Below are 17,722 nucleotides of genomic sequence, written 5' to 3' on the forward strand. Positions count from 1 at the left end.
ACCCCTCCTTCCCAACCAAAGTTTTAATTGCTGTTTTTATGTTTTATATGTATTTTAACTCTGTTTTTAATTGTTTTAATGTGCATTGGGAGGGTTGATGTTAATGGTTTTAAAATGTGATTTTATTATGTATGTTTTAATTGTTAGGTCCCTTGGTGAACCTTGTAAGGGCCGAAAGGTAGCTTACAAATTTTGTAAATAGCAAGAACAACAAGTTGTCATTGGAGCCCTTGGAGCAGTGCCTAGAAGTCTCAAGAAACACCTGGACATTCTGGGCACTGAGCAAATAACAGTAGCTCAGCTCCAGAAGACACCGTTGCTTAGAACAGCAAGACCCCTGAGAAGATACATCTGCAATTCCCAAGAATTTGGCTAGATCTCCAATTGCAATAATAATAATAATAATAATAATTTTAGAAACAAATTTCATTAGATGCTCTGTTTTAAAGTGCTAAATTCTTTAACAGCTTACTGCCTGACAACCAATTGTCCAGCAGTTGGATCCTTGGGACAGGAACTTACCCACTGATCAGCTCCCATCCATCCTTCCCCCCCTTCTCTCTGCTGTTGGGGGGGGCATGTGGCAGCTCCTTGCTACCTTTCCGCTAGCACATGGGCTTTCCTGCCTCCAGCTCCTCTTGTCTGGGCAAATGTTTGGGGAGTTTATAACCCCTGTCATGATTCTCAACAGTGGAGGGCAGGGCCATGGGGGCAGTGGCGATAACAATGCCAGGACCTATGCTAACTCCAGGGAGTGGCAGTAGTGATGGTTGGGGCTGTGCCAGGCCTGAAGGAGGCAGCGGTAATGGGGGCTGTCAGTTGCAACTTTTCCTCCCACCCCATCCATCTTAAGTGCTGCTGATGCCTACCTATAGAGCCTCAACCACTTTGAAAGAGAAGTATAGCCTGCCCACGTACAGACAAAACTCCTCTGTTGGGGGGGGGATTTAACCCCCTCCTCCATTTCCCCCATATTTTTACTTTTTTGTACACCTGGGGGTCCCTCAGGTTTGCAGAAAAATCTCCTTTATGTCATTGTGGCCCTAATCTGTGAATTTACATATCCACAGATTGGTTTACATGTGACTATTAGATATACAGATATGCTAATAATGCTACATCCTTATACTACACACACTTTAGACCTTGTGGTAAATCTATCCCCATGAGGAAAGAGACATGAAAGAATGCCTACGGAAGATCCAGTTTAAAGAGCACAACCAAGGTTCAAACTGGGAAGAAAAATATTATGTGTCCTGTTCATAAAATGCAGCCTCAGTTTGCCTTGGGCATATGCAGCAAAGGGAGAGAGGGTTTCACCCTTCAACATCCACTCAGTTTCACTGTTTGAAACTAGCTCCCCTGTTAGGCTAACAGCTATTTAAGGGAGAAAAGGCACTTTTAAAATCTGCATGAGCTTGCAATTTGCATTTTATAGATGGACTGATAGCTCTTTTATACGGGCTATTGTTCTTTCTTGTTGTTGTACTTCCAAGATGTGGCAGACTGTCATTTGAAAGGTCTGTTGTGCTTTTAAAGGAGCTGCTTTTCTTTTCTTTTCTCTTCATATATTTTCAGCCTTTTTTTACAAGCATTCCAATATATAGATATATCACTGTTCTGAAATACATACTGTCTCGTTTGTTCCCTCACCTTCCAGCCACTTTGCAATCCTGACTCCTATGGAATGTAAGGAACTTCTTTCCATACCTTCCCATCAGAATAGTATAATGCTAATTACCTGTTTGCTTATGTTAGAGTTAGGTCCCCTTCAATGTTCCCTCTAAGCTGTGGAGTCCTGTGAGCAAAAATTCTACTTTGTGAGCTACTGGCAATAAAGTTGTGAGCAAGCAATTTGGCTACTGCGTTAATTAGTCTGCTCCGGAGCCCTCCCTTCCTGAGCGGAGACTAAAAGGTGTGAGCTGGAGGCTAAAAAACTGTGAGCTGGCTCACACTAACTCAGCTTAGAGGGAACACTGGTCCCCTTACCCTTTCACACTCCTCTTAATGAGTTATCCCCCATGCTGATACGCATCCCTAAACTGCCTTCCAGTCGTTCCCTGGATAGGTTCACATTGAATGACTACTGTTTATTTAACTGCTATTATTCCCTCACTGCCCAGCTCCATGGGTGTGTTTTCTTCTAATCATGTTGTGACAGTGCATAGGAACAAGAAGGGGAAATGGAAGTGGAGTATAAACTCTCTGCTTAAAATAATGGTGTGTTGATATAGTTCAAAGCTTTAACAAAACAAAAAGAAAGGCAGGCACTGCAGAAAAATGTGGTGCCACCTTAAACATATACAGTGCTCTAAGGGTGTTTCACAAACATGTTTCATTACCGTCTGAAAAGAAACGTTCCCACCTCGGTTAAAAACCGATGGGACAAAAATGGATACAAATCAGAATTAAGGTTGCAGTGTGAAAGAGACTGGAGATGTGTTACCTTCGTCTTGTCTGTTTGAGGTCTCGGCCATGAAGCACACTGGGGTTATACTAGATCAGTCACGATCTTTCTTAACCTTACCGAACTGATGTGTGGACAAAATTTAAGGGGACCGTGAATGTTCCTTGGAAGACTGCAGAATAACAATATTTGTATGAATAAGAAATAATGTATTATCAAAGGCCACAGAACTTGCTGGCAGGCCACTTTAGGGGGCAGAATCAGGGCAGGGGCCCAACAACCTCAATCTTTTCTTACAGTAGACCTCTAAGAAAAGAAAATCATACTTACTTCCCTCGATTTTTAACTATGGTTGCCAACCTCCAGGTGGTGGCTGGAGATCTCCAGGCAACAGAGATCCCTTTACCTGAAGAAAATGGCTGCTTTGGAAAGTGGACTCTATGGCATTATGCCATACTGAAGTCTGCTGCCTCCCCAAACCCCACTCTCCTTGGGCTCCATCCCCAAAATCTCCAGGTATTTCCTAACCCAGAGTTGGCAACCCTATTTTGAACCCAATCTCTTCCCTAACTCAAATTCACCTAGATAACGCCGACTATTCTAGTACCTGAATAGCCCTTGAGGTCACTTGCCCCACTGCTCCTATCTTGAATCATCTGGTTCAGAACATACATTTCTGGACTACACACCAGATTTATGGGAACAGCAAGAAACACTTCCCAGGGTAGCAGCTTCTGAGGAGAATAATCTTAAAAATCGGCTACCACGTTCCTATTTTTGTTCTGAACATCAGTGCCTAATGAAGAATGTGTCACTGCAAGCTTCCTGAGAGCAATTCAAATGACGATCCGATCCAATAAAATGTGTCATTTGACTTGCTCTGCACATCTGATCATCAGTTTCTCCAAGAGATGCAGTCTTACCCCGATCCAATTAAAACCCTGTAATTTCAGACAACTAGAAATAATTTTTTCTCTTTCAGCCAAACACTGCAGCAGTAAATGAAATGCACAGACGATATATAGAGACAGGCCCATAGTCAGGATTTTGTGACTTGTGGGGCAATTTTTTCCTGGTGGGGCTGAAGTTCTCAGTGCAGAAAGAAAAGCCAGAATTCTGAGGATTATGACTCAGCTACTGTGGAATCAAGCCTTTTAAAATCAAAGCATAGAGGCTTCTGCAAATCTTAGCCCCAGAGTGTGACAATAGCAGGCTGAGAAAGGAAGGCGGGTGGGGGAGAAGAATAAATTTTCGGGTGGATGGTAGGCATGGCGCTGGAAATACTTACCTGAGTTTGGCCAGTAAACGCACGCCAATTTGTATAAGAACACATACAAATGTATTTACAAAAGGACAAACAACTCATAGGGGAAGAATGTATACAGTTCAGCAAGGAAAGCAAACCAAAACAAAAAGTCTAGCTGGCTATCCTACTCATTACATAGCAGAAGGGGAAGTTAAAGAGAGCTTCCAGGCAGTCTCTTCTCTCTCTGAATCTTCTCAAACTGTCTGTTCTACAGGTGTTACTAACCATTTAACCAGTAGAAAACGTTTACCAGAATAAATTTCTAAACTGCAAACTGTCAACCACTTTAGATGACAGTTCTCAACTGCTGCAAGTTAATAACTTCTGCCAGCCTAAGCATCAATTCTGATAACAAGCCGGCAGGTGGTTGTGATGACTTCTACAGTCAAGAAAGCTAACACTTAGGAAGAAAAACTCTCTTAAAGGAGACACAGAGTTAGAAGGTATCCTGGAGGTCACCTACTCCAACCCCCTTGCTCAGTGCAGGAATTAGTCAACTACAGCACTTCACTCTGCTTAAAGGAACACACACCTAATATATTTTTTAAATGATTGAAAAAAGCATCTAGAGGAGAAATTCTTGTGGGGAGCCCCCAAAACCACACCATAGCTATGGGCCTGTGTAGAGCGAGCATCTCTTTAGCACCATAATCCAATTTCACAGTTTGTGATCAAACTGAGGGACAATATCATGAGCTCCTCCTCAGCTTGCACACATTGATAAATTCTGTTTCCCCTATGAACATTTTCAATAATGAATTTCTCTCAAAGCAATTGCTGCACTGGGGCATATTCTGAAGCCCCACTGAAATGTATGGGAGATGTTGTATTGTTCCTATTAAGTGCTCATTAATTTCAGTGGGGTTTGTGTAGAACATCTTTTCCCTGAATCACATCCAACCTCCGTGGCAATTCGCTTATAGCAGTGACAACACTACCATGTGATTTTAGGTAATATGTCAATACCACTCAAGTCAAATTAAGCTCCCTTCTTGCTCCAAAACTAGCTAGAGGGGGGAAAGTACCTTGTTAAGGTATAGAGACAGACAGTCAGTTATAAAAGCAAATCAATATTTATACAGCAGGTAAAATTCACCTCAGGCAAGTCTGGAACCATCTGTCAAATAATCTCTACACCACGGAAGTTTAAAAATGCAGGCAAGATACTGGGAAAAGTCACTGTCTTAGTTTGATAATACAAATAAGACTGACAATGTTCTCTCTCTCAGTGGGCTGATGCGGTTGGGAAAAATAGAGGGAAGGATAATGAAATGTTAAATTTTTATTTTTCCGTTCTGTACATGATTACATGGACCTAGATTAGGTATAACACGAAGCAATGGTTTTATTTTAACTTGGGCAGTCTGGGAATACAGGATGCAGTTCACACACAACAGTTTGCCTGAACAAATCTTAGTTTTAGAGCTTTTTCATTTTCTTTCTTAAAAGGTAGTTGCTATCCCAGCTAGGGCTGATAGTTGTTGTTTTTTTTTGGGGGGGGGTGGAGTTAACAGCTGATCTATGATTGCTGATCTAGGATGGATCTGGAGAGTTGGCATGCTTTGCAGACCTCACTGGTGGTGGCACAGGTGATGGGGAAGAGACATTGTATAGGAATATTGCTTCTATATTCACATGCCTTCTCCTGTGATTACATTATGATAACATGCTGTGTCTTATTTCTTGTTGCAAGCCAAATGGTGAGGCCACATGGCCTCAATAGACATGCCATAAACCCACATTCTTTCACTCATGCCAAACGCCAGACCTCATGGCTACATTTTCTGGCCCACTTGCGACCAGTCACGTACACAATGAAGTAGCTGGAGTTTGGGTCAGATGACTGCAGGTGGGGTCCCAAACTTATAGCCTATCCCCACATGCAGCTATGGCAACCAACAATTGGGCACACCCATGCCCACTCGCAATTGGCTGATGGTCACTTCTAATTTGTGACTGGAATTGGGGTATAATTGTTTGATCCCTATAGGAGCGAGCTCTTCTTCCTGTTCTCGAGTCTCTTGCTCTTGCTCTCTCCCCTGTCCTTATCTGTTTTATTGCACCTGAAATGCTGTCTCTTGGAAAACAAAGACCTGCTTTGTGACTTGGAGCACATGGTGTGCAAAAATGGGATTTCCCTTCAAAATCCCTTGGACTATTCTGGACTGTGGATGTTCCTAATGTGGTAACTACGGTATGTATCTTCAATGTGTAGTTAAGGCAAATTGCCCTAGCCTTTGTTATTTTTGTAATTTCTAGTAGTCTATGCTAAGCTCTGTACTGAATAAAGATCCTTCTTATTGCTAATTTGTCTCAGGTGTTGTAACTGAATTCCAAGTCTAAGTCTTGTGCCTAACCCTGACCACATATGCTACCTTGGTAAGAGTGTGCATCTCTGGATAGAGTTGCTACTGTGTTAAATCCCAGATGCTAACTAAGGATTGGAATCTGTCTCTTAGAAAAGGCAGGGACTAGTGAAAAGAGGTTCTGGTGGCAAGTTGTTGTGAAGACCAGAGATGGTACAGACTGTCTCATGGCTTGTTGTTTAGTGTACTGAAAAGTACAGGATTCCCTCCCATCCCTGGACTGGACTGGGTGGGCTAATCCAGATCTATGCATATGCCACTCCAGGTCGCTAGGACTCAGCTGACTGCAGCACAAGAATTAGGCAGGGGTGGCTCAAGGCATCTCCCCACCAGAAGCACCTGCTTCCTGTGCTACGTCTCCTGAGTCAAGTGGGCTGCAGAAGTACCTTGGTGGCTATCCTTCTCTCATGCACATATAGTTCGACTGTTTGTATAACTATAGCTAGAATGTGAGTCCACCATATACAGGTGTGATTGGATTAGGTGTGATATGCAGAATATCACACCTAATCCAATCAAACCTGCTGTTATCATTTGCCTGCTAATGTCATTTGGCATCTGAAACCACTCCACTTTCCAATATATAGGACAGATGGACTCACGTTCTAGCTGTATCTGAAGAAGTGAGCAGTGACTCATGAAAGCTCATACCCTAACACACCTTTTGTTAGCCTTTAAGGTGCTACTGGACTCTTGTTCTTTTCTATAGCCAGGAAAACCATTGTGGACAATTTGTATCTATTCCTGCATCCCAGCCTAGGATGTGTTAACTGCAGAGTCTGGTGTGTGTGCTCATAAAACAAAGAGTGTCCCTCTCTACAGCTGCAGGGAGAGGAGAACAGGGACTGCTCTCCATCTGATCTAAATGCTGCTCCTGTGTCCAGTGATGGGAGCTGCCCTGGTCACCTTACCTTGCAGGGTCACCTTACCTTGGCTGAGACAGAAATACACAACTGGCAGCTGCAGCAGCCAGGCCAGGAGATGCCCAAACAGGCAGGGAGGGGCTGCAGACTCTAGGTTCAGGTGGCACCAGTAACGACCCAAAGCACTGCCTGGGAAAGGGAGCAACCTGGAAGGCAGCTGCAGCTGAGAGAGGACTTCAGGGTGAAGGGATAGAGGGGAGGAGCAAACCAGGGGAGGGGATTAGGAGGATGACCTATTTAAGAAGGATCTGCAGCAGGCCAGGGAGGATGAAGCATCTCTTCTCAGGCAGTGTACAAGACCAGAGGATACAGAAGCAAGGTAGTGCAGCCCCCCTCCCCTCTCAAATCTGAGACCTTGCAAGTCTTCCACTGCCTAGAAGATCACAGCAGAGCAAGGACAATGTGGCTTGACCAGGGGGAGTGTCATATCCTGAAAGGGTTAGGGTTTGAGAATGCAGCTAGAAATAATGGAAATCTAATGAGAAAGACACTTTAATTTAGCAGATTAGGGGGAGAGAAAAAATAGAGCTATAGTAACGTTCTCCAGTGGTTGTCAGTACTGTTAGATTCTGCAAGACAGACTAACACACCTCTTGGTTATTTAAGGCCATAATAACCCAGATACTATATTAGGGCTGTCTTCTGAAAAGTGTGATATTGACTGCACTGCAAAATTGTGAGCTTTGTTTGCCCCACCAGAAATGCAACCTGCACAGTGCTCTAAAACAAATCTCAAGCATGGTCTAAAAAGAATCCAAGGAACAGGTTAGTGAGGTTTAGAGATCACCTCAATAGCAGAACAACCTGGCAAATGAAACGTAACAGATGCCAGATTTTTTTCCCACAGATTTTGATGGCACAGCCATAGCAGCACTGTAGAGAACCTATGCAACTGATTGTCTGTGGCTGTTGCAAGATTAAAACACACACAATCCAAGGAGGAACTTTGCAATGAGTCTAGAGAATGAAGGGGAGTCAGGTGCCAAGCCATCAGCTGTAACTTGGACTGTCTTCCTTCAAGGATTTGCCATGTCATTGAGTGATTTTGCTTTTGGCAGGCAAGGGTTACTTGTTAGTTGTATTTAAGCCTGCTTCTTCCCCAAGGGAGCTCACAGTCAATCTACTGGATCCTCCTCCAGCTGCCTCTAATGCGAGACTAGAAGCTGCTTCTCTACTTCAAACCATCCTCTGGACTAGGGTTGCCAGGTCCAATCTTCTCCCCAGTGGGGGGGATTTGGGGGGTGAGCTGGGAGGGGGCAGGGCCATCCCTGATGCAATGATGCCATGTAGAGTGACCACCACGTGCGCCCCCCACTTTCCCCCAACCATTTCAAGAGAACCTTCCCTTAAAATGCATGGAGGAAAAGTGGACACCATGCACACCTGCCATGCAAGCCAAGATTTCTCTCTTGGGCAGTCTCCGCCAGTTCAGACCCCATCAACGTGTATTTATAGTTAGGATTTTTGGCCCCAATGTTAATCACTTTGCACTTGGCCACATTGAACCCCATTTACCACACTGACGCCCACTCGTCCATCCTCGACAGATCCCTTTGGAGTGCCTCACAATCCTCCCTGGTTTTCACCACCCTGAACAATTTTGTGTCATCCGCAAATTTAGCCACTTCACTGCTTACTCCCAACTCCAAATCATTAATGAACAAGTTAAAAAGCATCAGACCCAGCATTGAGCCCTGCGGTACCCCACTGCTTACCACCCTCCACTGTGAAGATTGCCCATTTATACTCACTCTCTGTTTACTATTAATTAGCCAGTTTTTGATCCACAAGAGGACTTGTCCTTTTATCTCATGATTATTAAGCTTATTTAGAAGCCTTTAATGAGGAACTATCAAAAGCTTTCTGGAAGTCAAGGAAAACAACATTTATTGTGTCCTCCTCGTCCACATGTTTGTTCACAGGTTAGTGAGACAAGATCTTTCCTTACAAAACCCATGCTGAATCTGCCTCAATAGTTTTTGTTCATCAATGTGCTTACTAATTCTTTCCTTCATAACAGTTTCCACTGACTTACCCAGTATTGATTTCAGACTGACTGGCCTGTAATTTCCCAGATCTCTTCTGCAAGCCTTTTTAATGATGGGGGTGACATTAGCTACCTTCCAGTCCTCAGGAATGGAGGCAGATTTTAATGAAAGATTACATATTTTTGTCAGGAGATCCACAAGTTCACATTTGAGTTCTTTCAGAACTCTTGGATGTATGCCATCCGGGCATATATTTGTAAACATATGGTGATAATACAGTAAAATACTGTAATCTGTTTGCTGGATTATTACTTGTGCTCCATCATTGTGGGGTTGCCACTGTGACCTCTCTTATCTGCTTTCCAGCATACTGGCAGCCTTACACTGCATCCCCTGACTGGCAAATTCAGGCACTTTAGTTCTGTTGTCTTCTTATCTCAGAGAAGCTTAGGGTTGCCAAGTCCATCTTCCACCCCCAGCGGGGGACTTTGGGGGCGTTCCTGGAAGGGGTGGGGCATCCCCAACGTGATGACATCATGTTGGGGATGTCTGCTGCCCCCCCCCCGGCCGTGCGCCGGATCTCCACAAACAGCAGTTCCCTGCACTAAAAGTAGCCGGCAGCTGGCGTTTCCCCTTTAAGAGAAGCTGCGTTTCCCTTTTAAGAACGAAGCTGGCTTTTCCCTGCAAGCTTGCGGAGTTTGCGCTTGGGATGAAACATGGGTTGCACACCCTTAAAGGGAGAGAGATGGGTGGCTGTGGGTGTTGGGGGTGGGGCTTCCCCCGCCGGCCAAAACGGGGGACCCCTGGCAAACCGGGGGGGGTTGGCAACCCTAGAGAAGCTGTTAATAAAATACTTCCCGTAGAGGACAGCAAAACAACCTGACATAAAGCACCCATTCTGAGACTTAGAGAGCTCTCTCCAACCAGAATTACATCACCCTGGTCTTGTGCAAAGTGTACATGGCTCACAGACCTGTAAAGACACACAGTAAAAGCCTAAGATATGATAACCTGTCAAACTGCATTTATGACTGCTCTTCCAGACTTCTCCCTAAAATGCAATCCCAAAGAGACAATAAGAAAATTGACTTTTATTTTTTCATAACCAGGCATGTCTTAATGAAGGTTCCTTTCTACAATTTCTGCTATAAAATTTTGGCAAGGATGTTTCTATTTTACTTTTGAATTTTTTTGTCATCGTTGAAAGAAACAAACCTAATGATAAAATTCTTTCAAATGGACATCTAGATCCTACCAACGTGCTGCTCAAGAGGCATCTGTACTGAAAATTGATCTTCCATATATTGTATTCACATTTCCAGACTTCAGTTTCTTAACACTCAGTTGCTGAAGCATCTCTTAGACCTCTCCTCCATACTGCGATTCTAATCAGATTCCAGTGGAATATGAACAGGTTCCATTTTGCACACATTTTTTTAACAATCTTGAACAAGTTTGACATCAGGTGAATGAACAACAACCCTTCGGGGCATCATTAATCTGCCAGCTCTTCATCTGCTCAAGAAGATATTTTTAAATCAACATACCACTCAAACCTCCCATCTACTTGCTAGGCAGTTAGTGGTGCTGCAATTCCTTTTTAAAAGTTTTTCCCCCCCTTCAGAAATGTCCACGACATTGCAAAGCTTTCTTTCCTCACTTTAGAAGTGCTGATTCAGCTTCCAGAGCATACACCCGGCATCTGCAGGGCCATCAATAATTTGTAAAGAGGTGCAGAGAGAGCTGAGCGAGGTGGGAAGACAAGACCAGCATTTCCATTCACAATCTCTGTCCTGAAAACATGCTGAATGAGCAATTCTTTGGATTGAAAAATACATAAATTGGTTTAGGTGTTTGGTGCAATGAACTCAAACGTCTCTCAAACTAATTATAGAGGACTAGGCTGTTCAGCTGAATGACAACTTACTAGTTTACCTTCACTTGTATTTCTTTCTTCTCCTCAGCCAGTGCAGTGATACATCCCAATGACACTAGACTCCTTTGCGGTTTGCTTTTTACGTAGAGGAGGAAAATGCACTTCTAAAACTGCCATCTGACTCTTTGTAAATCTAAATTAACGATTACCACCGTATTTCTAATAGGATGTACAAATGCAGTCTGAGAAAATGGGGGTAGGGGAGAGAACACAGTGAAAACATAAAGCAGATTTACCAAAAACGCAAACGCACTTACCTTCATAAGTTCCACTTTCCAAAAGAGCACCACTTTTCTCCAGTTCCATAAAGTCTTCAACAGTGATGAAAATATAATCCACACCAGGGACTTCCCCCTCCTTATGAGGCCTTGTAGTGCCTAATTTGAAAGAAAGGGTGCATACTGTTATTAAGCATTCTAACAGTCATTGGATAACTGGAAATACCTTGTGCCCGGCTAGCTTTAGAGGTTGCTAAGTGAAACATGTGACTGGCATAGTTTCAAATCCAGTAAGATTTCTGAACTCCATACCTTTTACAGCTGCCTGGATTTTCAATATAGGCATAAAACTTTTGGGAGGTATGGTACAAAAATTTTAACCATGTTCATGGATCACAATGTACAAAATGATTTGGAACAAATTAGGACAACTAGGAGGCAGGGCTGAACCAGCTGAAACAATCCCTGAAACATTTTAAACATGGGCTGTAAGCGAGAGCTTTACAGCTGCCATTGCTGGAAATCATGATTGCAGCATGCATTTGTTTTGGGTCCCAGCAGCTTGTACGGTCAAGGCAAGCAGGTTTTACCTCTTCAGACAGGAAACTACATATGCAATGAGCAGTTGGTATTGTCATTTACCTGGGACCCCAGAACCTCTGGCTCCGTAGAAGGTAGTCCCACTGCTGCATGTGCGGAGAGAAGTGACGGAGTGCTTGTCCCACGACCAAGCCTCCCCCAGTTGCTGCAAAGGCCACATGGTTCCATCGTCCACTCCACCACTGAACCCACTTAGCTCTATATTATTGTTACTATTATTTATATTATAACAACATCACTACAGTCTGTAGCTTTATTGAGTATCAAGCAAAAGGACGTTTCCTGCCCCCAAGAGCATATGATATTCTGGAGGAAGCTTGTCATCTTTCTTCTCCCTCCCATGGATGTCTCCCACCGATGACTTCACCATTCTCAGCTCTCCTCCTGCTGGCCTTTCATGGGTCTCATGGCCATCTGCTACTAGAGGGATGCCCAGAAAACTGGAGTTGCAGGGAGCACCACTTTGCCTGTGAATGCCAGTGCTCATTTGTGGCCATTATCATGGATGTCAAAACGACTCTAAGTGTTATTCTGGAATGCCCTGCTAAAGCCCCATTCATTTGAGCAGAGCCTGTACCATCAGATCTCATTATGCATCAGGCTTATAGATGGTCCTTGTGGGGCTGGAAGACCTTCACGGCTCCCCTTTCTGGCTGTGAGTAGTGAAACAATTTCCTGTCATTATGCTAACATGCATTTCAGGGGCTGCTTAGACTATCTGCTGGTTGAAACATGATTTGACCAACAACTTGGTAATCTGATGTTGCTTCCCAGAAAATGACAGATTCTTACAAATAATGCAACATACTGTCTTTATTATTCTGTCCTGAATACCATTGTACTATTTATAAAGCTGCCAAATTTGATGCTGAAAGCAGCCACTATTCAAAATTAAAGTGATCTCTCTCCGTAATTTGCATTTTTCGACAAAATGCTTTGTGATCCTAATGCTTCTGCAGCTACTGAAAGCAATTAGAGGGCACTCTACTTCCAGGTAGGCCACCTCATAATAAAAATTGCTGTGAGTTGCTAGCAGTGGCTACACAAAGAAGTTACAAAGGTAGCACTGCTCAGTTTAGTTTCCTTTAAGTGAGCGCCAACGATGTATGGTGTCCTTGTAATACTTGCTTTATTTACAAATGTGCAAACAGTGCCTATTGGAAGAAAGCAGAGTACTAAGAAGAGGCAACACATCTGCCTAGACTGAGAGAGGTTCCAGGCATCTGCATTGGTCCAAAGGCAAAAAGCCCTGAATGAAAAGCACCAATACCTTTTATTAAAATGTACAAAAATGACACAAAACACTAGGCAAGCTTTCAGCTTCTCCAGAATTCTTCAGCCGGAAGGGTTTAAACACACACACACATACACAAAGGAGGAAGGGAAGACAAGTTTCCAGCCATGATGTTAAAACCCTTTTCTGCATCCTGTGTGGGAAGGAGAGAAGGGGATTTAACATCATGGTCTGAAACATCTTGTTTCTCCCCTTCCCTATCCTTACCTGGATGGCCCAGGCTAGCCCAATGTCATCAGATCTTGGAAGCTAAGCAGGGTCAGCCTTGCCTAGTATTTGGATGGGCCACCTCCAAGGAATATCATGGTCATGACACAGAGGCAAGCAATGGCAACCCACCTCTGAGAAGTCTCTCGCCTCAAAAACAAATCTAGCTCACCACCTACTGGTGCATAACACTAAAGAGCTAGAACTTCTGGCTGCCAGACAGGCTCTCCTGGCTATACTAGACACAATGCCTTGTGATAATTAATTAATTAATTCTCCCCTTTGCTGGTGGTGCTTAATGAGATCTGCCTCACTAGGGTCCTAAATGTGTATTGAATACTGCACATGCAGTCTTCCAGTGGGTCAAACAACACTCCTGGGGGCACTTTGGGAATGTAAAACAACACAGTGCGTTCTCCCTGGCACCATGGTACCAATCCAAATCAGGCCCCTGCAGTGCTTTGGAATGGAGTTCCCACAGGGAAGTTATGGCTGCAGCATGACATCCAGTTCCTGTGATAATCATATGTTAGAAGTTAGGTCTAGTTTGGAGCTCAGTTTCCTAGCCCATGTGCAACAGTTGCCGTGAATTCAGCTAGGGCACTGCTGCCATCAGAAACGCCCAAGCCCAAGAGGTGCTTTGACTTCAACAAACACTTTGAGCCACTTGGAATTTACCTGTTTTGAGATGAGCTCCTAAATGGCTTGAATTATATGCTCCATTTGCTGACAGCATGCAGTCGTTAGGACTTTCTGCAGGGCTATAGCCAGGAATTTTTTTTTTTGGGGGGGGTGCCATAGCACCGGGGGTGCTAATTAAATTTACTTAAATTAAATTAATAGAGATTGGGAAGGAGAGGATGGAGTAGCACATTACCCCGGCTTTGGGCTGGCGCCAGCTGGTGCACCATAGGCTGGCTCCTCTCTGGCCTCACTGCCACCAAGCACATATGGAAAAGCCTCCTTCTCCCTCCCCCCACAGGCCCACCACTGCTTCCCCCAGCAAGCTCTGGTGGGGGCGGGCTCAGTGGCTGCACAGGCAGCCTGGGCTCCAGCACCTCCCTGACGGAGAGCTGAAGCAACCTGCCACCACTTTTAGGAACCCCACCAAGGGCCCTCCCACTGCTCTCCCTTTACCTGGGTGAACAAAGGTGGTGCCTCCCCTAGGGCTCCATGGCTGCACTTCCAGCACCTGGCCAGGCTTGTGGTTTGTGGCTGTCTCTACACAGCAAGCCCCAGGCCCGCACCCCTAATGTAGTCAATCCTAATGAGTTTCTGCTGTTAGGTGTGGCCTATTATTAGGATTGCCAAGTACTTACCTCAATCCGGCAGGGGACACATGCTCCCCGGCCGGAACAGTTCGCCTTGTAACGCACCATGGCATCGCCAGGAAATGACACTGGGCGATGCTCTGGCAATGGGGCTGAAAACTCGATGGTACCATCGAGTTTCTGGCCCCATTGCCAGAATGTCGCCCGGCGTCACTTTCTGGCGATGGCAAGGTGCAGCATGTCTGTTGTCCCCGCAGGAATGATCCTGTGAAGACGTCTTCATCCCCCGCCGAATCACGGTAAGTACTTGGGAAGCCTGCCTATTATGCTAATGCGTTCCTGCTGGGTGTGGCCAACTCAGGAGCCAGCCGGAACTCTGTTCCTGTGCGTTCCTGCCCAAACATAGCCCTGGCGCTGACAACTGGAGCATGGAAGACAGATGTTGTCATCTGATTGTATTCTTTAAATCTGCAACAGTAATTGTACTATACCACATCAAACTACTTGTGTGACTACAGCCCTTAACAACCAGCATTATTACCACCTTGTCTGGATTAAACTTCAACTTTTTCTGCCTTAGTCATTTAAACTACAACCTCAAGATCCCAAGCCAAAGTCATCTTCTGCACATGGGAAAAGTGCTAAAATGAACAAGAAAAGTGAAACAAAATCCATTGTTCCAATAGTACAGAACCTAACAATTAAACCACTGTTTGTAAACCCTTAAACTAAAGCTTGCACAAGCATTTGTGGAACAGTGCTATGGATGATTTCCTTTCCACCCATGGTTCTTTGGACTCAACCTTGCAGCTTGTAGATTAGCAATCAAAGAGTGAATTAAGCTTCCTTTGTCATGTTGGCAAACTCCCAATTCCATCTACAATGCACCAATTTTTAAGACTAGCTCTGACTGAAGATTAAACTTTGCTATAAAGGAGCTCATTCTTAGTGCTGTCCCTAAACAATAAAACGTCTTTTTTGAATTGTTTTTTTAGTGGGGGGAGTCCTGGAGCTCCCTGGGAGTTTTCTTGCGCGCACGCCAAGTGTGCGCACCGCTATGACATCAGCCAGAAGTGACGTGATCACATTGGGCACATTGCGGGCAGGGCCACAATCATTTGAGGGAAAACCATAGAGTTTTCCCTTGAATGATAGAGCATCCCCCCGCAATGTGCCCAATGCAATCACGTCACTTTCGGGTGACGTCTTCATGCTGGGCACGTCGCACACTTTGGGGGTGGGGCCAGCGGGGAATGGGCTGGCGGGGAATGGGCCTTTTGAGCAGGGGTTTCCCTGCCCCCCGGGGGGACCTGGCAACCCTACTTTCAAGATGCTAATAATAATATTAACAGGGTTACAAAAACAAAACACCTTAATAGCAGAGAAGGTTGCTATCACAGTTGTAAAAAGATGTATAAATGTTGTTGTGGGCACAGTTTGTGTGTGTGTGTTAAGGAAGAACAGTAAAATGTGTGTTCTATATAACAGGAAATCATGGGCACTGCAGAATTTAAGAGCAACAGAAAAGTTAGACATTCAACTGCTTAAGGGACTTCTCAGTGAAAGATAAATAGAAGAAGTTATCTTTGAATTTCACTAAACTCCAAATTATTGCGCAAAGGATATGTAATGTATGTAATTTTAGAAAGTTAAGTAGGAAACATCTGAAAGATTCTGATCTTCCTTTCAAGAAGCTCACTGGTGCATTGGAAAACTCTTGGGGAAAACTCCACTCAATGGTCCTTTTCTTGGCCATATTCTAAAGAAAGCTAAAGAATCCATGTGTCTTTATAAGGAAAGGGAGGTGAAAATGCAATGCAAGATTTTGGGAATCAACATGGACAACCAGGTAGGATTTTTTTCCTTTCGCCTCCCCCTCCAAAAAAAAGGGAAAAAGAAAAGAAAGTCAGACTCTTGCCTCTATTGAAATAGTAGAAGGAATGCAGCTATACTAAACACCTGCTTTCTAGCTCCTCAGAATTACTTTGCTTCAAAATATCCCAAATTAGTGTTTATGAAGCTTGATTCATTTTAAACGATAGATTAAACTGAGTGTCTAAATAAAACTGCGGTGGTTTGTCATGGGAGAGCTTTGTAGTTAAAAAGAAATCCCATTCCTTTCACACCACATTCTGTTTTCTTCACAATAGTTCTGCTTATAATTCTCATTGAATTACAAGATCTGTCTTATTCAGATTAATCAGAACATTATCTCTGATTCTAAAAGAAGTGGACTCTGCATTCTCTAGACAGTGAGTCCTTGACCTCAACATGTGGATTCTTTTTTTTTTAATTTCTCTTTATTGAATTTTCACATTTAATGGACATACAAACATAAATCACCATAATCTTCCAGTTCAATGCCTCACATTGCTAATATTTTGGTTATACACAGTCAATAATTAACTTCTCTCTACTCTTATACTAACCAACTATGATTCCAGCTTGTGTTTCTCATACTCCTTTTCAAATTTTTCTGGTCTTAATAATTCTCTAATACCCTATTTGCTTTCCTTTCTTTACTCATTTTTCTTATCTATATAGCTATATATCAAATTACCTTTTATTACATTCACTCTACTTTTTGAAAAACCCAGTCAGCTCGACTATTCTCTTCTATTTCTGGAGGGACAAGGAAAATTAAAAATAGCAGTAAGGAAACAATACTTGCTGAACTTACTTTTGAACCATGTGGATTCTATAGCAACTCTTTATATGCCAATTTGCTATGAAGAATCTACAAGATATTGTACTCATTTTTTTTAAAAAAAAAATTATATTACAAGGGATACAGGAAAAAAGAAGAAGAAACTGGGAAAAACAGATCAAAAGTATAATTACCAAAAAAACCCCTATTATGAGAGCAATTTTACAGAATTTAAGGACCTTCCTTCTTCAGAATTTTTAAGGTATAGTACCCATTTTGTTACACTGAACACTTGCTTAGCACTGAACAACTGTTAACAGGCAAATGCTGCATTTTCAAAAAAGCAACAAAAAAAAACAAACTAACCAACAAACCCAAACAAAGAATAATACAAAACAAAAGAAGCATTCCCCAAAGGTGAGGTGTGATACATGCTTCAGCCTTCGTATCAATTGACATGTAAAAATGTACAATGATCAAGGGTGCATTTTTTATTTTGAAAAGTTTTAACTACACGAGAAATCATTGCATAGTATTTACAAGGATGTAATTGCCTGCT

At 43.4% G+C, this 17,722-nt stretch overlaps 1 protein-coding gene across 1 annotated transcript in view; it reads right to left on the reverse strand.

Annotated features, from left to right (window-relative positions):
- Nucleotides 1-17,722, reverse strand: part of MAGI2 (membrane associated guanylate kinase, WW and PDZ domain containing 2) — a 959,850-nt gene that overhangs the window by 447,736 nt on the left and 494,392 nt on the right. Inside the window, exon 3 of the mRNA XM_015415060.1 lies at nucleotides 11,184-11,303. Within this exon, the coding sequence (XP_015270546.1) occupies nucleotides 11,184-11,303 (120 nt within the window). The remainder of the gene's footprint in view (nucleotides 1-11,183; nucleotides 11,304-17,722) is intronic.

This window comes from Gekko japonicus, unplaced genomic scaffold (genome assembly GCF_001447785.1).
Source record: "Gekko japonicus isolate JY-2015 unplaced genomic scaffold, Gekko_japonicus_V1.1 scaffold5, whole genome shotgun sequence".
NCBI lineage: Eukaryota > Metazoa > Chordata > Lepidosauria > Squamata > Gekkonidae > Gekko > Gekko japonicus.